We start from the raw sequence: 19,379 nt of genomic DNA, 5'->3' as shown, positions 1-19,379 counted from the left end.
GCTCACTTCGTCTGACTCCATACTTTTCGCAGTGGTAGACTTTGCCTCGAAAAGAATTGGATGGTCTGCACTTGATTCCGAATCGTAGCTCAACCGAGCCTCCAAGAACAGAGATTTGCCCCCTCGGCCAGTCATAGACGCCTCGAAAACCATTCCGCACAACCCCACTTGCTAGTCAATTATTCTTCACTTCCCCTCCGACCATCACAAGCGCTCACTTGGTCACTCCCCAGTGCGACTACTTACTCCCACAAGCCAGCACCATGGCGTCTCAGCAAGTGCCTACCCAGGCCAACATCCAATCCACCCATCCTTTCACCTGCAACACATGTCAGGTCGCATTCCGCTCGGGCGAGCTGCAGCGGACGCACATGCAAACCGACTGGCACCGTTACAACCTCAAGCGCAGAGTCGCCTCCCTGCCTCCGCTTTCTTCTGAGATCTTCACCGAGAAGGTCCTCGCGAATAAGGCCTCCGCTGCCGCTTCCGCCGCCAGGGCGTCTTTCGAGAAGTCTTGCGCCGCTTGCCAGAAGACATACTTCAGCGAGAATGCCTACGCCAACCACTTGAACAGTCAGAAGCACCGCACAAATCTTATGAAGGCGTCGAGGGGGCAAAACGACGATGCCGTGTCAGTGAACGGGTCGGTTATGAGCTCGGCGTTTTCTTTGGGTGAGTCTATGGCCGAGTCTGAGGCTACAACCGCTGGGGACAGAGACGTCGCACACGTCACATCTGGTCTAAAGAGCGCCAACTTGGAGGATGGCGCCACAGAGGAGGCTCCTACCAAGGACGATTCAAGCTCAGTCGCCACGTCCAAGATCATCACCGATCCTCTGCAGGATTGCTTGTTCTGCAACTACAAGTCGCCAACGATGGCGTTGAATATTCACCACATGGGCCGCCACCACGGCATGTTCATTCCAGAGAAGGATTTTCTGTCAGACCAAGAGGGCCTTCTCAAATATCTCCACAGCAAAATCCACGAGCAGCATGCCTGCTTGAAGTGCCACAAGGCAGTACACACACCATCCGGTATTCAGACACATATGCGCGACCGTGGTCACTGTATGATTGCTTTCGAGGAGGACGAAGAGCTTGTCGAGATCGGCGAGTTTTACGACTTCAGCAGCACCTACGACGACCAGGCCGCCTTTGACGAGATGCAAGACGACGCAGAGGCATCAGACGACTCTTCATCGACAACAGGAGGTGGAGTCAAGCTTGGAGCTAGGCGTGAGGCCAAGACCACCACAGAAGATGACAAGGATATGTCCAGCGGCGAGGGCGACGAGGGCTGGGAGACAGACAGCACAGTCTCGAGCGTTCCAACCGACGAAATTGGTGCCGTGCCCATTGACCGTACCCACCGCCACAAGGGTCTGCATAAGTCGAGACACCACAACCACGCTGACCCTCGACCTCACCGGGCCGCGGACGGTTTCCACTCTCACGCACACGCCACACCCACCGCCGTCTATCATGACGAGTACGAGCTGCATCTGCCCTCCGGCCGGACAGCAGGCCACAGGTCCCTCAACAAGTACTACAGGCAGAACCTACGCAACTACCCCGGTGTGGCCGAGCGCATGGAGAACGCACAGCGCCGCCTCACCGCTCCCGAAAACGACGAAGACGGCGACACCGAGATGGAGGACGGCGAGCAGCGTGGCCGTGGCAGTCGCGAAGTCATTACCCGTGCTAATGGTGGTTTGGGGATGATCGGCGTCAGTGACGAGAAGAAGAAGGAGGTTGCCAAGCTCGAGAAGAAGCAGCAGAAGCAGGCTGATCGCGCGAGAAACAGGTACCAGGCCGGTAACGAAAAGAGGGGCAATAACCAGAAGCATTTCCGTGATCCGCTGCTGCAGTAGTGGTCTGTAAAATGTTGGGCACGGGTCAAGAGCATGTTCGGCGTTCATGGTATGTGTCGTTAGACATTGGCGGGTAGATATGCATCAATGAGTCACGATATCACATCACTTGTCCTTGCAAGCTGTGAACGCATCGACACTTGACCGAAAATGATGCAGTACAACGGGATTGCATCATCCCTTGCATCTATACAACTATCACACTAGCTGACTGGAAATTCCCGTAACGCGGCAACACTTTTTCAAACTGAGAGCCTGTCGGCAGAAAGATTCTCGCGTGCCGTATCCAGCAATCTTGTGTCGTTCAAGTTTGACCGTTTGCTTAGAAATCCGACACGTTTGTATCGCAAACCCTGCGTCTTTTCGAATAGCAAATAGTAATGTTGAACATGATCCAATGTGCTTGCTTACGCCATGAGCATGGCATGGACACCATGTACAAGGTGATGCGTGCAGATGCGGTGAGCGAGATTATTGTCATCGACGGCGATCTCGATCTTGTCGCTTCCGAATCTAATGGGTCGAGATTGGGCAGTGTTGAAAGTCAACACCCATGTGCGCTCGGCCCGCCACCAACTCTTGTCCCACGAACCCTCTATCTGACCGGCGATAGTCAGACCTGACAATTTTATCTCGCCAGCTTGTATCTGGCCAAATTGATCTCCCGAATATGAGATTGACGAGGCCTCAATCTTCGCTTTCTCTGACCACGTGCCATCGTCTTCGTTGAACGGCCAAATGAGACCCCCAAGAAAAGATGACCACGACCAACTGGAAGTGCGCCATTCTTTGGCTCTTGTACTGTCGACTCTGCGCTCTCTGGAAGTAGGTACGGAGCGGCGAGACCATAGCAGATCATGTATCATATTGCCACAAGCCGGCGATATACATTGGCTTCCTTAGCGGTGATCCGTCTGAACGGAGTGTATTGGGGATGCTTGGTGTCTTCTTCTCTTCGTAAAACCACCGCGCTATGCCCTGAAGCGCTGGAAAGATATGGCCTTCAAATGTGAGCCGTCTCTCGGAGTATTCCCCGATGATACTGTGCCACATCTGTTTACACCATTGATCTAAAAGTAGAAAGAATTCAGATCCAGATTGACCCTGAATGCTTTGTTTGCTGGTAAGCCGTCGTTAATAGGACCGAGGATGTCGCGCAGTGTTTGGCACTTCGTGCATCCGTTATTAAGTTTTTCCAGCGTGAAATCGCACCTTGTAGTTTGCAAGTCTAGGCAAACACTACATTGTGGCTCTGTCATTGTACGTTGCTAAAAGCGCGTCTGATCAGCTAAATATGTATAGCTCATCGGAATGGCTCACCTTCGCAAAGACTTTGCAGATAGGCGTGGCGGATCCGCGTTTAATCTAGTCATCACGTGTACCACCAAAGGTGGGTGAAGATCAGGGTGCAAGCCTGTAATATACAAGGTGTATGTCTCAAAACATACTTGTAGACGGCAAGCTGTTTGAGCTACCGGTGTCGAGCCGCATGTTGAAGAATATCGGGGTTTTCAGGTGTTGCAAGATCGAACGGGGTAGTTATATGAGGCCGGGCGTCTTGATGATTTCCAGAGGCGTTTGCCACTTGTCCGAGTTTGGATCCTTGCAGCGGTGGCTGACAACACTGAGGAGAGTCTTGCAACATGGACAAGGGCGTTGGGGTTGCGCGTCATCAAGTGTGCGATGTATCAGGCTTTGCGTAGACTCCGTCCTGACGCCTGACACGCCACTGCGAAGCTCCCTGTACTTGCGAAGCTACGCCGACCTTATTCCTCATGATATTAGTGACGGCTCTAGATCAAATTTGGTGGCAGCCTTCTAGAGTCCGCTAAATTCACAGTTCTCTTGGTGGTAATTCTGCTGCCTGCTATCGTACATACCCTACAGGACGACGCTTGAGTCTTGAGTGACAATACCGACTCAATTACAACGCCACTCGTCGCCGTGGTTGTCTCAACCCCAGCAGGTACTGTTTTCTTGTGGTAACTGTTGTACTACTGCCACTAGTGATTGTGGGCTGTGCAGAACGCTGCTGAAACGAGGAGCAGATTCCGCTAGCACTTGGGGCAAAGGCGCGAAAAACTACGTTCGCGACTTGGGTGGCACTAATTGCATTGAGCTTTGACTAGGAGCGATGCAGCCCCGATCAAGATCGAATGAGGAAATAACGCGCAAAGTAAGATCCACATCCTGTAGTTGATAGGAATTCGGAGCGACATACAGCAGGCAGCGGTCGGTCGGTCTTCGAAAACCAGACCTATATGACGTGAATCGTATCTTGAACTATTTCCAACGCTTCTAGATGTTCTGCTAGCACACTGCTCCCAAGTCATCCATATTGCACCTTGCTTTCATGATTGATTACATAGACACAAACAGATGTTCAGAAGCAGAAACGCGGTTTGTCAATCGACTATCTCATCACAAGAACGGAGGATATGGTACAGACTTGAGAGAAGAACATTGAAAGAGTGATCGAAGTTTCAGGACATGTCGTCCAGTGAAAAGGAACAAAAGTCACCGGTCGTGTGTGCATCCAGGCCCTTGACCATGTGAGACTTGGAGTCGTACGTGGTCGCCATTCGGAATCATCATTGGCCGAGGCCCCCAAATTTCCTACAGAAGTACAGATAGCAGGACAATTCTAACGGCTGCATGCAATTAAGCAGGCCAGGCTACTCTTGGTGGTGTACGTGGTCGCGACCCGAAGTCACTGTTGACAGTGGGGTATCGTGCGTGTCGCGTCACTGCCGGAAGCGCTGGAAGAGGCCGATCTACCAGACTTGTAGCGGACGCTGTATGCTGCATTGGTCTTGAGAGACCGTCGACTTCGTACACAATACTATCGGTCCCTAATAACGCGGTCGACGGTAGCTTGCCCCGTGGTCTGGTAGCGAAGGGTAACTGCGAAGCGTCTCTGGCTTTTGATCGAGATTTCGAAATATGCTTCCAAAATACTCGCAATGAGGGGAGGTTGTGGGCGAACGCTGCCAGACTCATACCGAGAGCGCCTATGATCATGATTTCGCCAACAGCTTTGGACGTATCCGTGCCGGAGTTGAGGGTCTTCGTAGAGTGCATGCGGATAAAGCTGAGCGCAACAGCAACGCCACCAATGGTAAACATGCAACATATGTGCAATTTGCGGCGTAATGGTACCTGGACAGAGTAAAAAATGGGTATGGGTAGGACTAGAACGTAGAGGTTCAGCAAAGAGTTCTGTGCTTGGTATTAATCCCAACCATGTAATGCACTCGTCATTTTGTACATACCAATGCTGCCAAACCAAAGAAGGCAAATCCTGAATCCATGCATTGCGCTGTCATGCGCTCAATCGGCCGGAAATTCGCAGTGACTGGTTTGCATCGGAAGACAATGATCAGAATATTGAAGATGAGCAGCATCCCGTCCATACCGAGTCCGAAGCCGATCCAGAAGCGAAACTTCGACTGCGCTGAAAATGCCCAGTAAAACGTGAAGAATGCAGCTCGGATTATGAAGTGCAGAACAGCATCGTAGATGACTGATGTTACGAACAACCACTGCGAGGATTAGCTGACGCACGCCGCATCAAGAGCTTCACAGAATGTAACTCACAATGAGGACATCGCCGCTTGGATCAAAGTAGTTGCAACGGTTGGGCTCGAGCCTATTGCACTGTCAGATCTACTATCTGAATGTACAGTGATCGTTGCTCACCCGGCGCAGCCCATCGAGGATGCTTGTTGCCAAAGGCCTAATGCTCCAAGAAGGAACGCCTGGAGATCAAGTCAGTCGAAAGTGCTTAGGAAGCGGATCAGGCCGAACTCTCACTCCAACGACCAGAGACATGATGTCATCAGCTTTCCAGTGGCGCTTGATGGTTCTGCAACAGTAGCATCTGAGTATGCAGGAAGCAATAGCGACAAGGAAGCTGCTCCAGGTAACGATGTACATGACAACCTGCAGGGCTTTCGACATTGTGAGTGTGGATCGAAAACTCGAAGCACTGAGTGCACAGCGATTTCTCGGGGAGGTGCCATCGTAGTGACATAGCTGTTCAGGTGAGGTCGTGTGAAGTTCACCAATTCACGGAGGCAACCGCACGAATGCGTTGGAGGAGGGCCTGACTGGAACCAACAAAGAGCCCTGCGCGTTGGCAGCATATTTGCGAGTCATGTCATAGCGAATGCGGCCTAGACAAAGGTGAACTTCCTTGGGTGGCGAAGGGGTGCTGTGATAACGCCTTTGTTGTTCGCAAGTAGACTTATACTGGGCTACAGTGCAGAGGCGCTGACAGCTCCGCCACGCTAGACTGTAATCCTGGGAGGTGAATATTTGAAACGCACTACATGGCCGTTTTGGTGACTGCGTTGCAACAGTGGTCGAAGCTTGCGTGAAGAGACGAAATGGCCAGTGACGAACGATTCTTCACGTGCAGCGACCAACTCCGATGCATCACGACTTCCTCCAAACACGATACTTCCATTGTGACTTGCTCTCATATCATCCTTGATCAGACTATGCGTTTCGCAGTTTTTCTTTCAACGTTGGGACTCTTTACAAAAATAACACGAAGGATCGTGCCTCCAGCCCCTCCAAGGTGTACGCCGAAATCTGAGGCCGCTAATAACAAGTGTCAGTAAGGCGCCCTACCGAACCACTCGATGCCTCATCATGCGTGCAACAACTTTATCGACGGTTGAATGAACATCGCCAGGAATCCAAGAATTGCTGTCGGATCATTAATAACTACATTATATACGTTTTAAACTCTTCCAATTTTATTAAAGATACCATCTCCGGTATAGTCCAGAGGCTAGGATATTCCGCTTTCAAAAGATCATTCGATTGAAGCACCGGAAAGACCCGGGTTCGATTCCCGGTACCGGAAATAATTTTTGGTCTCGAGACTTTCTACTCGATCATGGTGACCCCGGGTGGGGGAAAGACTTCACATCATATCAAAGTCAATCTCTGTCTTTTTTGTATTCCTAGCACACGCGAGCTCTCTACCGAGAATCCTGGTCTTTTGGCGCTTGCGACACCCTTATGGACTTCCACAGATGCGCACAGCCACCTAAGATATCGCCTGACATCTAGCTGGCAAGCAAGACACATAATCAGCTGCACTTAGTTTCACCTCCTCCTCCTAAAAAACGTTCACCGCTATTGTTCACATAGTATGCGAGTACCATAGCTGGTACTGGGGAAAAAATGTCGCACTCTGAAGATGAACTTCACAGTAAAATACCAAACCACCGGCACACGAGCTGTCACATAAATCAAAGGTTCGAATTGAGGCTCCTCTGCCGCAAGCACTGAGAAAGAATGTGCTCGCATTCTGCCAGGCAAGTCTCGGTTAAGGCTTGATGGGACCCCGCAGTGGATCAAAATCTCGTACGTACCCGCAACAGCTCTCCGGTCAAGCTTCTTCATTCGCAGTATTGAGACCGAAGCTTTATGTCCTTCATGTCCAGGAAGGTGCCCCTTAATCGGTATCACAATATAAAAGGGTTGATCTAGATTTCACCCAATCAGTACAAAGACGTTGTGCCAGAGTGGTTAATGGGTATGACTCGAATGTTCTATCAGATGATATCATATGCCTTCGGGCGCGCAAGTTCGAATCTTGTCAACGTCGACTATTTTTGGCAAATCCCAGCCTGTAGACCAGCTGTATGAGATTGCTGAGGTTTGTACGAGGTTGACGGAGCCGCGGTGGAGGGACTGGTGTGATTACATCCTTCTGTCTCTCTAACCTCCTCCTGACATTTTTGCTAGGTACCGTTGGATGACATGTATAATAGATCGCTCTTTGCTGCTGAACATGGGCAAGAGGGGAATAACCTTGGTGTTTCGCAAACACTGAAATCACTTCATGTGACATGGAATGAGGACGTTCTTGCAAGATGTTTTAATTTAGCAGCATAGAGTCAGTCGCGTGACAGCGCGCAAGCGCAACGCGCTCAAATAGGTACCCCACGATCGATCTGCCCTTCCATCTACAAACATGCCGCACAACACAACACCGCCATGAGTACGGCTGCAGCGCCTGCGCCTCAACAAATAGTGACAATCGGTGTAGCCAGCAAAGATGCACTGTCAGCAGCAATAGAGGCGGTAGGGGCTCGACCGCGACGCGCGCAACGCAGGCCTACCAAGCCAGCACCGTACGATTTAGCAAACCACTCGAAGGCGTTTCTTGAGGGCGGCCAATGTACGTCATAAATTGCGCAAAGAGATTAGGTTTCCTAATCTTTGGCAGACGCCAATGCGTACGAGTTCCTCAACAGCCTGCTAGCAGCGGGCACCTCAATATCGACTCCAGCCCAGCCGTACGCTGGCTATCTTGCGCCGCCCTCTCAGATCGCGCTCGCCGCCTCCCTTGTCCCGTACAAGTTCAAGTCGCCCTCAAGAGAGACTTCCAGAGGCTCTGACGCAGCCTTCCGCTACCTGCAATGCCTCCTGTCCACAATAGACGGCCCGTCATACCCATACGTACGGCGGGCTTTCGCCTTCCCTACAGAGCGCACACGGCGAAATCCTCGCGGGCACAGGAACACGACTAGAAGTTTGTCTCCTACCGAAGACGATGACATTGACCACCTTTACTGCGAAGTCGCCAACGATAAGAGCCTTTGGTATAGAGCTGACGACGTTTGGCACATTGTCGGCTGGGCGTTTAACTGCTCCGCGGCATACAAGAAGCGGTGGGAGAGATGGACGCTGTGGCTGACAGCCATGCTCGACTTTTTAGAGGCCGACTGGGAAGTTTGCACAAAGCAGAGTCAACATGAACATGAAGAAGATGGGCAAGAGGGTGCGCTGCAGCAAAGCCTAATTTGGCAGTATGTCTCGGGGGAGGGGCAGTTGACGACACGAACGATCAGACGACGTATAGCAAAGGCAATTTTCGCGATCGCTTCAACCGAGTCGCTAAAGGACTACCCCGAGATCTGGGAGAATGAGACTAAGGAGCCCAGAGAATTGCCGAACAAGAGACAGAAGCTCGGAAATGTTGACTTCGAGGTAGGCGAAGTGGCAGACTACGACAGTGACGACGAGGTGAAAGACACTCTTGCACGAGCGACACGGGCGATCGAGCGCAAGTTCGAAGCCGCACCTCCACCCCAGCTGCCTGACATCGACAACGGCAGTCTGAGCTTGGAAGATGCTATAGAACGACTAGGAGGCAGCGACGCAATAGTGTTGCGACAGCGTCTCCTAGCGTTGGTAAGTACGAACACCTTTGTGTGGCTAGTTTATGCTAATAACACTCAGCTAGCTCAAGTGGCTGTTAAGCTGCCTAACCAGTTCACAAAGCTTAGTGATTGGTTTGACAATGTTGTGGAAGACTTTCGGTTCCTGCCGACAATGCTGTTTAACGTGTTCCTCACAACGTTGGCAGTGCCCGGGCCAATGAAATATATGTTCCTAGCCAACCTGCTGATACCATTTGTCAGTGGTACATTGCCGGACTACTTCCGCTACGATCCTACGCAGGAGCACTTCGAGTCGATCCTGCTGCCGTTGAAGGGTAGTCAAAGCTTTGCAGCCAACGCCAAGGTGTCCCTCATCCTCGAGCAGCTGTTCATACTCATGATGGCAGACGATCGACTCGAGTCGACTAACGCGCTGAGAGAGGCCATGGAAACTGGTATACAAGCCAGGCGTAACGCGTACGGTTCAGGTAGAGGAAAGAGAGGCAAAGCTGGCGAGGAAAAGCAAGCACGAGAGCTTATGGAAGCTAGCTCGAGTCGACTTTTGGGCATGTTGGAGATGCTCAAGATCATGGCAGTGAATCCCTCGCAGAGGAGGGCAGACTGCAAAAACAGCATTCTTTCATCGTTCGGCTCTGGATCACCGCTGTCGTCAGTGCCGAGCGATATGGAAGAGGATGAGGATTAGGTGTCTCCACATAACATCTAGCGGCATGGTCTCCATCAAGTACGCTGCCGTGCAGTGCAACCTATGAGGCCATTTCTTTCGAGACTCTGTGTCCGCGAGCATTCCGTAACCATTCTCCATCTCATGCCATCCTCGGCTCTCACGTCTACACACTTTCCTCGCCACCCTTTCCCTTCCCCCAAACACCCTCCTTCTTCTCAGCAATCCAGTCGCACTCGTCTGCTCTGCCATCCAACTCTTCCCACCCATTACCTTCCATCTCCTCCAGCGTCTCGTTCTTCTGCCTCAGCCACTGCCACTGCAGCACCATTTGGCTCGTTCTGACCACCAGCGTCTTCTCGCTCCAGCTCCTCACATGCTCGTCCGTCAACAGCAGGTAGTCATCGAGGGGTGTAACATAGTGCTTCATCCTCTCCCTCACGCCATACGTCGTATACCCACCAGCCGGTGCGGCGATGAGCGTAGGCCAGACGTTCGGCATCAGCAGTCTGCGCTCGTATTCTACGCCTTCATCTTGCGTGACCTGATTTTTCATCGGACTGTCGATCTGCACTGACCCGTTCCCATTCCCGTCCGCACTGGATGTAGTAGGCGGCACAGACGCAACACTCAAGTCCCTCTTTCCCACCGGCCCCTCACCCAACATCCATTCCCTGAGCATATCGTACCTCAGGACCATCCTGATCGCCAGCTGTTTCCTCCGATCATAAAGTCGCCCCATCGCAAGCCTGTTCTCCGCGATCTGCTCAGGTAGCAGGGTGCGCGTGACCAGGATTGTCAACTCCTCGAGCAAGATGCGGCGTAGCTTGATATCGAGGCCGCTTGCGGGTCCGAATGCGGTCATCAGGATAGCTGGCCAGTTCATGGACGTGGATACAGGCCGGAGAAGTGTCTCCTTCGTGAATGTCGTGGACGGGTGAAGGGTGCCCCATGACAGGATTGCGTCGAGCGAGGCCTCCAGCGTGCCAGTGAATGGGCTTGGAACTGTTGGTGCGAGGAAGTAGTGCAGCGGTAGCTTCGTCGCTTTTGACGCTTCGGTCGGTGGGGCATCGGAGGTGATGGAGGCAGCGCGCACGCCGCGTGTGCCGGAACGGCGCGTTGGTGGAGGGGGAGGTGCCGGAGAGGGGCGAGGCGTTGGATGGCCGTCTTCTGAGAGGACGCTGTAGGCGCGGGAGTTGTGGTTGGAAAGGGCTGTCATTGTCGTGGTGGTAATATGTGCAAATATTTAAGAATAATTTGAGGAAGGTAATTGAAAGTTGCAGAAATTTACTGATGGTGAAATCGCAGTTTGCAGGTCACAATGGGTGAGAGGTGAAGGTAAATGCAGATTACGTCAATGCCCCGTAGCGCAAACGGTCTCGCGTCTGATCTGACGTCAAAGGCTATCAAGCTGAGCATTCATTGTCAGGTGTGATTTATGGTGAGTTGCCCCCCTGTTGTACGGAGCTTATTTATGTAGGGCGCAGCCACTTTTAGCCTCAGATATGGATCGGAGCTACTGTTCTACTGGCCTGCTCTTACTTGTGAAGTTTAGTTCCCTTGTAATAAAATTATCTGAGTTACTAGTATCAGGCACCTGAGCTGCCCGGATTTCCCCAGTCTGCTTCCATAGCTCTTCCTCAAACTCTGTATTGTTAACATTATGCTCTAGTTTGGTAACACTGCCCCTCGATACCCGGTTCTTGGTTGACGTGAGCGTTCACATCCTGTATCTTCTAGACTGTGAGTACTCTGGCTTCGAGTCATCTGAGCTTGCTCCTGTCATCTTCTTCCAGAGCGCCTTCAGTAACGGCAAGTTGACCGCAGCAAAAACAAGTTGGATCTCGACAGCTGCCACAGTCATCATCTTTCCAAGTACGTAGAAGACACCCGGCGATGAGTTGAGCTCTAAAAGAGGTATGAGGCGAAATCATTCTGCTAGAACAGCGGATGCGCCGAAGTTTATGAGTGAGAGAACTGCAGTCTTTCGGCGAGTCAATATGTGGATTTTGAAGACCGTTGACATGGACAGCACGAGGATGTAGATGTTTGACAGCAGTCTGTGTTCTCCGATTAGAACAAAGCCTGAAGGACTAGAACCTTGGAGTGGTACGTGCCTACTAAGATGGGGCACAATGAGCAGCATTAGGTCTGGGAGACAATTTGCGTCCAGGTGGGTACCAGGGTGTAGAGATTGGAAAAGTGCAATTAGGCTGGACTGTCTAGTATAAGATGATCTCAAGTATCTACCACTCACGCGTTGATTAACAAGATGGCAATGTTCATGGCCGTTGAATGGCCTTTGTACAGAGACTAGGGGTGGGCCATGAATAGCCCACTTGCGCTACCTACCTACCATTCTCTTCAAGTGCCTATGCCTGTTCTGGCAAGAAAATTGCTCAACCAAGTCAGCGCATTGCGCTGCCGACGATCGCACAGACCTTTAACATCCCATTTGCACTAGGTAAAACTCGTAAGAAGTTTGACAAAGAGGCAAATTTACAGATACGCTACCATCACTACAGCTGCATTTAAGCTGAGGTAGCACAGCTAGCTTGCAGTCCGCTATCTCTTCGCAACTATAATAACCCGTAAGCTTGAAAGTCATTGAGTGAACATGCACTGGCTTTCTCTGGCCTACATTTGTGTACGTTGATGTGATAGTGGCTACTATATCGCTCGACTGCCCGTTCTTCCTCCACAACAAGGAGCTACACCATCCAGATTTGCGTCCGACTACAAACTGTGCACACTGCTGTTCTTGGTCCACCTCCTGAACGTCTTGCCGTAGAAAAAGAAAAGAATACCGAACGAACACCACAACAGAATGAGCGCCATATTCGTCATGACAACAGGAATGAATCTGTGACCGTGTTAGCTCATGCCAGTCTATGTCTCGATCCAGATGCACTTACCCAACCTCGATGCTCCACGGTGTGATGAATTTGCCAAGCCCATAGCCCCAGAGGTTCTTGTTTACCGTGATGGCAACAAAAAGACTCCCAGCCACCGGCTTATAGCTGTCCACCGCATACGTACTCACGATTCCTGGCAAAGCCGCTACTTGAATGCCCGCACACGTATACCCGATAATCACGACTGCCTCCCAGGGCCACCCACGCTCATAACCCACACCCACGACAATATTTCCAATAGCCATGATGACGACATATGGGATCATAGCTGGCAGTCGCATCTCCGGCTCTCTAACACCGCCATTCTTTCTCGTCGCGCGCGCCGCAACCCAGTCGCTCAACGGGCCTGACGTGAAAAGTCCAATCAGCGCACCAACAATGATAGCGAAGTTCGTGAAGCCGACGGTTTCAGGGCGGAAATTGTAGGGCGGGGCCGACAGGACTTGTGACTGTGTAAGGTTGATGGTGAGGAAGGAGGAGCAGGACCAGGAGACGACGAAGGCGGCGAATTCCACGATAGGGAAAGCGAAGAGTTTCCAGGGTAACCATAAGTCTAGCAAGATCGAGCGGAAGGGGTGTGCGTTGGGTTGAAAGACGCGCCATTGCCAGCGGCCGGGGGTGCCGGCACCGAGGTAGGGGTCACGGGCGGCGGTCTCGGTGAGGGCTAGGCCGTTGTTGGGGTTTGCTACGGTTGATGTTACGGTTGCAGTATGGTGGATTTCACCGTCTTCGGAGCTGGTGTTCGAGGTGTTTTCGATGTTGGCTGCGTGACCTTTCTCGTTCGGTGAGTCAGGGTGAATTTGTTTGCTTGGAAGAGCCGGGTCTTCGCGCTTGAAGCGGGTTTCGGGGAACATGAAGACAATCATGAGGAAGGAGGTACCGAGTAGCCCGGTATTGAGCCACCAGAAACTGCGGAAACCGTGCTGTTCTGTCATCGAGCCGGAAACGATCGGACCGACCATCAGAGAGCCCTACACCATACGTCAATACACTTTAAAAACAAAGTGTGCTGTTGACAAACCATGTATACGACCCAGTAGAGCGTGTTCCACTTGCCACGATCGTGGAGGAAGAAGATGTCGGCAATGACTTCAGGCATGATCGTTTCTGCAGGACCCGCGCCAATACCATTGACGATGCAAGCGCCCATAAAGGAGCCATAGGAGTTCGCTTTGGCACGCCAGATGCTCGTACCGAAATTGATAAGCTGGCTGAGCAAATAGACTGGACGGCGACCGAAAGATGTGCTGATGGGAACCCTACAGCATGTTAACACCTTCTGCGGAGATTCTTAGCTTGGAAGACGTACCAAACGAAGTTACTGAAACCTAGCACCAAGATGCAAATTCCTGTGAACTGGATTGCTTTAGCAAGATCACATTTGAAGGCTTCCATCAGGGCCGGGAACATAGGCGAGAGCGCGAGAGGGCCAAAGCCTGAGCATGTTAGGGAAACATAGCAAGCTCGCGAGGAAGTGTCGCCTACCCTGCGTGAAGGTCGCCATAGCCGCAGCGGTGATGCATGCCGTCTTCCACCAGGTGCTCCAGTTCAGCGGATCATTCGGGTCGTCCGACGGCTGTGGGACAAGGACGTCTTTGTGAGAGCCCTTGACAAAATGGTGACTTCCTATGTCGGCCATGACCTCAGTTCCGGGCAAGATCTCGACATGGAGCTCTTGCTCGAGCTGGCGTCGCTCCTGAGGCGGGTCAGTACACCATTCGTGGTGAAAGGATGAGGACGGCGTACATCTTCGGTGTACTCTTTGGAAGCCATAGTGGCTGCTTAATCAGCAGATTATGCAGTAGTAAATAGATCAATCTGGGATCAAATGAAGCGGGTGTGCAAGTAGGTACTTGTATATTTGGCCTGTGCACAGACTGATTGTTGTCGTTGCCCAAAACGGGCCTTTGTTCCGCGCTTGTGCTTGAAGCGGAACTATCGACACTATTGTGAGATGAACTATGGAACAAGTTCAGCCACAAGTCGTAAGTGCCGGAGGGATCGCACCGTCCAGTCAAGTTGCAATCGACTATCGGCAGTTACTGCTAGCGAATTCGAGCACAGTTGCGGTCCGAATGGACCACGTTCGAAGATGTGAGGATCGGGCAGAGCCGATGGGTAGGCGGTTGAGTCATGTCACGAGAGTGTTTCGATGCCCAAGTTCACTTACAGCCACGCACAGTGATGAAATGTGTGCGTAGATCTGGGATTAGACGTATGCATACCCCTTGCAAGGGCCAGTGACTTGCAATATCGAGGCCATCTTGCTAGCCAGTCGAGATCCCAGCATGCCGCCTGGGACCGTTGCCAACCCTGTCAACACGGGAAAAATCATGCGAAAAGGCTGGGGAACGCGGGGTTTGAGGGCGGTTGTGAATACGGCAGATGCTCACAGGCCCCTTCAGGATTTCGACACTGTGTTCATAGCCGGCATGCTGGTGGATTGACTCGAAGCAGATGGGACAAGCTTCTGCTAATGCAACTGCCGAGACGCGCTAAGACAAATGGCGCGTTGCGGGGAAATCTGGGGTCTTCACAACACCAAAGTCCAGAATTCCGGGCTGATCCGGACACATGTGAGTGGTAGCGGTCAGGTCGTGATGGAAGCCGTGTGTCCTCGGAGCTCGGTAATTGTACACGTGAGCTGACGGATGCACCGGTGTGTTGCGATGGGTCGAGGATACAGTGCAGCCTTGCTTTTCACAAGTCACATCTGCAGTGAAGGGATGCAGGTACGTCTGCTCGACGCGTATCATCCAAATTAGCGCTTACTAGCTCATGTCTTCTTCTGCTTCTGTGGATCATGGTTGCTTCCCGATTCGAGAAGAATAAAGGCCTCAAGGTCGGAAGCGGAAGCGGAAATATTCCAACCTTCCGCGTGTTGCATGTAAATTGTGGACGATGGCTGTTGCCGCCGAACAGTGTAGTCAGGAATCTTGCGAATTCGAAGCGACGATGAAGGCGAAATCTAATGCCTAACGCTGAGGATACACAATTGGTTTTCCGTCCCAAAACGCTGCTAAATTATGCTCTCAACCATGCTCTTGCTGGGAGAGCTGAAGTGCTACAGATATCACTAGGGATCTTCACACATGAGAAATAGTAGTGGCATGCCGCGCCTATATCTCTCGTCATCGTCCTCCAGATCGCTGAATATGTCGTCGCATACATATATTGTACATCTTCCAATTATGTCGTCGCGCATCTCTCACGATATGCTGGCATTGGACGTACTGACCGTCCTCTTCCATCCTCCCCAAGTCCAGCCGCCTGCTGCAGCACCGTCCTTTTTCGCTTCTGAAACAGCAGCTGGGGTAGGGGTCGAAGTGACAGCCGGACTTGTTGTTGCGCTCGCGGCGGGCTGTGCGTTCATGGTCCTCCTCAAAGTCTCGAACTTAGCTCTCATCTCGTCAGCCTCCTGCCGTGCGACAGCCTCCGCCGTTTTCGCATTGACAAGCTCGAGCAGCAATTGCTCGTTTTCGGTCGGCGCATTGTTGCCATTTGCGAGAACGGGCTGCATAATGAGCGAGGAAGACCGCTTATTGAAAGTTATTGATGGTGGATGTTCGCGAGTCGACTTCTGTGAGGCGGTTCGGCCGAGACGTAGCTCCCTCAATCCACTTGTGACACTCTCAGAGGTAGTACTTCTGCTCAGCGTGGGGGTAGTATTGGGCGATGTGTCGTCTGAAGACATCCAGCTTGCTGCCGCAGAGGCCTTGCGCGCACTCTGTCGCAGGTCGTTGATCGTCTTCTCCTGTCTCTGGTTCTGGTTGTACGAATCCGCAAGACGATTACGAGTGTCCTTGAGTGCGTCTCGGGCAACCTGGAGCTCAGATTGACGTTCGTCAAGCTCGCGAGCCAGCGCTTGAGCCCGTGACGTCTCTGAAGCCAGCTGTTCCTTGGTCCGCGATAGGTTATCACGAAGTAGCTGCTTGGTCTCGAACATGGACGAAGCGCGATGATGCGTTTGTGTTACCGGGAATTGAGTGTCCAAAGTTTCCAGAATCTCCGCGTCATCTCCTGATAGCTCTGACGGCGAGTCGTTGCTGGCTGAGACATCGGTTGCGGCTGTGATTGTGGTCCTTCGTCTCGACACGCGTGCTGATGGTGCGGACAGTGTTGAGTCCTTCTTTCGAATTTTATCAACAACAGACCGAACAACACGGTGGTCTTCCTTGCGATCCTCGCGCTGCTTCTGCAGGACAGCCTCCAGCTCACCATTCTGTCGCTGCAGCTGACTCACAGACATGAGGAGCTGCTCGATCTGATAGTGCAAGTCTCTGTCCTTGGCCGAGATGCTCATGGCAACGGAGGCGTGTCCGGACTTGATCGACATTGTCTCCGCGTGGGATGCACGCGAGATATCTGTCAAAGCAGTACTTTGGGTCACCGCCGAGGTGTCTGATTCGGCAGTGGAGTTCAGTGTAGAAGCGAGGCTCTGTTTCGATGGTGTCCTTCTCAGGAAGCTGACAGGACGTGAGGGCGCAGATAGGCCCGGGCTGAGAGACACGGACTTCGTAGATGAATTGGATGGGCCCCATAAGCGGCCCAGAAACGATGTGGCGGATTTGTTGACTTGCTGCTTGGCAGATTCCTTCTCCTGCGCTTCCTTGTATTGCTGCTCTAATCCCTGCAACTGCTCTCGTGTGACATCGTTGGTGAATGACACGAAGTCCTGGACCAAGTCGTCAGCTGAACGGGCATTTCGGCCATAAGGATCCCATAATTGACGGCCGAGGAGGAGCTGCATAACGTCTTCCATCTCAGTCAGTGAAAGCAGCTTGGCTTCATTCCTCTTCATGAGAGCGAGAGCGACGCGCATGATGGTTTCGGATGCACCCTCGGCGAAGAGTACATCGTAGATGCGAAAAAGCATAGGCAGAGGACATGTGACCGCGAAGAACGACAGGAACCATTGCGAGAGGTAGGCAGATTCGATCTGCAACTGCTCGAGGTGCAGCGCAAGGTCTGGCATGTGCTGACTCAACAGCTTCTGGAACTGGAAAATGCGAAGGTGCAGACCTGAAAGATCAGGAAGGAAACAAGAACGAAGGTCGTAGTCTTCCATGAGTCTGTCTGAATCAGCAGCTGCGATCTTATCAACGAGCAATCAACGTACCTGACAAGCACGCAGAAGGCCTCCTTGTCGCCCATCTGCATCAAAAGGGGACCAACAAGGAAGCCTAGACCCTGACAGTACCCGATCTTGTTGTCATACAGACTAAAGCACTTCAGCACGCGGCCAAGCATCTTCTGACCCTCGCCTTCAGGGTCTTTGAACATTTCAACGCCAGGAAAGCTTCGACCAAGATCCTTGTTGATGATGTTCTCGTACGGACTTGACTCTCCGCAGAGCGCTTCATATTGATCCTCGATCAGCCTGTCTCTAGAGCCAGATGCACTCTGCCAGACGACACCTCGCAGCGGGGCAGGGATACCACCACGTATCTTGTTCAGACACAAAGTCGGTAACCGGTGTACCACCTGCGGGTAATCGCGGACGAGAGCTGCCCAGAACTCAAGCTCAGTCATCGGCGGAGGCGATGGCAGCTGGGAGAATCTGACATCTGCAGGGTCGTTCTGCACGAGACGCTTGAGCTGCTGGAAGGAGGGCGGCCGAGATTGGCTTCGAGCGCGCGCGTTCTTCAAAGTGGGCTTCATGCCTGCCTTGGAGTCCGACATTAGGGCATTGTTCTCCTGCTCGAGGCGTGCAAGGAGCAGTGCCATGGACTGAACGTGTTAGCGTGGCCAGTATGCCAGCAGAGCGTGGGACCTACATCATCCTGACCCTCGTGGCTCTGCTGGGTCTCCTTCTTCTCCAGCTCGGCCCAGTCAACCTTGGCATCCCCCGAGCTGTCGCTGCCACTCCTCGATCGTGTGGGATTAGATTTCTCCGGTGCATCGACATCGCTGATCGATACAGTAGGGCTCCCCGAGGTCGGTGCAGTGACACTGGCTTGGCTTACACGACGGCCGAATGCCTTGTGGATCTCGTCTGAACTTGGTCTTGACGACAGTCTTCGCTCCTCCACTATAATATCTGGACGTATCATAGACTCTCGAACACCGTCGTCGTTTGTGCCGGCCTCTGACAGCGGTACGGTCACCATCGAGTCGGTAGGCAGCGGCTTGGAGTCGACATGGGATCTCGGCGGTCGTGATGCCTCCACGGTAGGAGGTGCGGTACTGTTCTCGACGTCCATGGCGGTGGCTGTCACCTCCGTCATTGCGTGGGCGTTATGGGGCAAGCATCCAGTCTCGGACTGGTCAAGATGGGTGCACGCGCTGATATCGAGCGTGTTTCGAGTCGGCGGTTCTGAGCTGGGACCAGGGTTCGTGAAGGCAATGCGCAATGAAACGCGCTACGAGACGCTCTCTGCGCTTCTAGCTGTAGGAGAAATGAACGGCTACGCACACAATGTAAAAACAGGAGATGCGCTGGGCGGCCCACGGCCTCGACACTCAGATAGGAGCATCAGGAGGTCGACATTAGCTTAGCCTAGCTTGTCGCCCGTTCGCGAATTGAAGGGTCCACTCACAGGCCTTGGCTGCAGCAACAGGGGGCCCATCCCATTAATTGCTGTTCCGAGCATCGAGGCCAGAGCAGCGTCATAGGCTGGCCGCGTTGTGCGACGTGCAGTACTCGTGGTGAGCACGTTATTTTCGTCATCTTGTTTCTACTCGCTCGCTTGTCAACGTGCGTCAGGCACGCAGGTGCACGAGG

At 52.5% G+C, this 19,379-nt stretch overlaps 6 protein-coding genes and 2 non-coding genes across 8 annotated transcripts; 4 read left to right on the top strand and 4 right to left on the bottom strand.

The window, feature by feature from the left end:
- The first annotated feature begins 1 nt into the window (after position 1).
- Positions 2 to 2,228, top strand: M421DRAFT_418062 (uncharacterized protein). The gene has a single exon (XM_033591663.1). The coding sequence runs from the start codon at positions 264 to 266 to the stop codon at positions 1,869 to 1,871; it is 1,608 nt and encodes a 535-aa protein (XP_033451676.1). The 5' UTR covers positions 2 to 263; the 3' UTR covers positions 1,872 to 2,228.
- A 2,304-nt stretch (positions 2,229 to 4,532) lies between these two features.
- On the bottom strand, positions 4,533 to 5,377 carry M421DRAFT_56495 (uncharacterized protein; the record flags this gene model as incomplete). The annotated part of the gene is made up of 2 exons (XM_033595408.1): positions 4,533 to 5,090; positions 5,144 to 5,377. Coding segments are annotated over 2 exons (792 nt in total), but the record flags the coding sequence as incomplete, so codon positions are not given.
- Positions 5,378 to 6,651: 1,274 nt separating this feature from the next.
- M421DRAFT_t35 lies at positions 6,652 to 6,744 on the top strand. The gene has a single exon. It is a non-coding gene; the product is annotated as a tRNA-Glu (tRNA).
- Positions 6,745 to 7,397: 653 nt separating this feature from the next.
- M421DRAFT_t36 lies at positions 7,398 to 7,494 on the top strand. Its single transcript has one exon. It is a non-coding gene; the product is annotated as a tRNA-Ser (tRNA).
- Positions 7,495 to 7,841: 347 nt separating this feature from the next.
- Positions 7,842 to 9,834, top strand: M421DRAFT_347187 (uncharacterized protein). Its single transcript, XM_033589542.1, has 3 exons — positions 7,842 to 8,070; positions 8,119 to 9,090; positions 9,139 to 9,834. Exons 1-3 carry the CDS (start codon positions 7,887 to 7,889, stop codon positions 9,759 to 9,761), a joined length of 1,779 nt encoding a protein of 592 aa, XP_033451674.1. The 5' UTR covers positions 7,842 to 7,886; the 3' UTR covers positions 9,762 to 9,834.
- A 123-nt stretch (positions 9,835 to 9,957) lies between these two features.
- On the bottom strand, positions 9,958 to 10,782 carry M421DRAFT_23126 (uncharacterized protein; the record flags this gene model as incomplete). Its single annotated transcript, XM_033588405.1, has 1 exon — positions 9,958 to 10,782. A coding segment is annotated over one exon (825 nt), but the record flags the coding sequence as incomplete, so codon positions are not given.
- Positions 10,783 to 12,476: 1,694 nt separating this feature from the next.
- Positions 12,477 to 14,428, bottom strand: M421DRAFT_90471 (MFS general substrate transporter; the record flags this gene model as incomplete). Its single annotated transcript, XM_033597863.1, has 6 exons — positions 12,477 to 12,603; positions 12,656 to 13,626; positions 13,677 to 13,914; positions 13,965 to 14,091; positions 14,141 to 14,351; positions 14,402 to 14,428. The coding sequence occupies 6 exons, from the start codon at positions 14,426 to 14,428 to the stop codon at positions 12,477 to 12,479; spliced, it is 1,701 nt and encodes a 566-aa protein (XP_033451672.1).
- A 1,111-nt stretch (positions 14,429 to 15,539) lies between these two features.
- On the bottom strand, positions 15,540 to 19,234 carry M421DRAFT_418058 (uncharacterized protein). The gene is made up of 3 exons (XM_033591662.1): positions 18,433 to 19,234; positions 17,775 to 18,385; positions 15,540 to 17,727 (listed from the first exon to the last, which is right to left on the bottom strand). Exons 1-3 carry the CDS (start codon positions 18,880 to 18,882, stop codon positions 15,864 to 15,866), a joined length of 2,925 nt encoding a protein of 974 aa, XP_033451671.1. The 5' UTR covers positions 18,883 to 19,234; the 3' UTR covers positions 15,540 to 15,863.
- Positions 19,235 to 19,379: the final 145 nt, after the last annotated feature.

This window comes from Didymella exigua (genome assembly GCF_010094145.1).
Source record: "Didymella exigua CBS 183.55 unplaced genomic scaffold M421scaffold_6, whole genome shotgun sequence".
In the NCBI taxonomy this organism is placed as follows: Eukaryota; Fungi; Ascomycota; class Dothideomycetes; order Pleosporales; family Didymellaceae; genus Didymella; species Didymella exigua.
This window is presented reverse-complemented; position numbering and strand designations above follow the sequence as displayed.

Excerpts from the sequence above, each read along its gene's own strand:
- M421DRAFT_418058 (XM_033591662.1), bottom strand. The coding sequence starts at position 18,882 with ATGACGGAGGTGACAGCCACCGCCATGGACGTCGAGAACAGTACCGCA. Across the intron at positions 18,386-18,432 it reads GCCACGAGGGTCAGGATGAT|TCCATGGCACTGCTCCTTGC; the intron begins GTAGGTCCCACG and ends TAACACGTTCAG. Across the intron at positions 17,728-17,774 it reads GCCTTCTGCGTGCTTGTCAG|ACTCATGGAAGACTACGACC; the intron begins GTACGTTGATTG and ends TGATTCAGACAG.
- M421DRAFT_418062 (XM_033591663.1), top strand. The coding sequence starts at position 264 with ATGGCGTCTCAGCAAGTGCCTACCCAGGCCAACATCCAATCCACCCAT.
- M421DRAFT_347187 (XM_033589542.1), top strand. The coding sequence starts at position 7,887 with ATGAGTACGGCTGCAGCGCCTGCGCCTCAACAAATAGTGACAATCGGT. Across the intron at positions 8,071-8,118 it reads GTTTCTTGAGGGCGGCCAAT|ACGCCAATGCGTACGAGTTC; the intron begins GTACGTCATAAA and ends AATCTTTGGCAG. Across the intron at positions 9,091-9,138 it reads GCGTCTCCTAGCGTTGGTAA|CTCAAGTGGCTGTTAAGCTG; the intron begins GTACGAACACCT and ends ACACTCAGCTAG.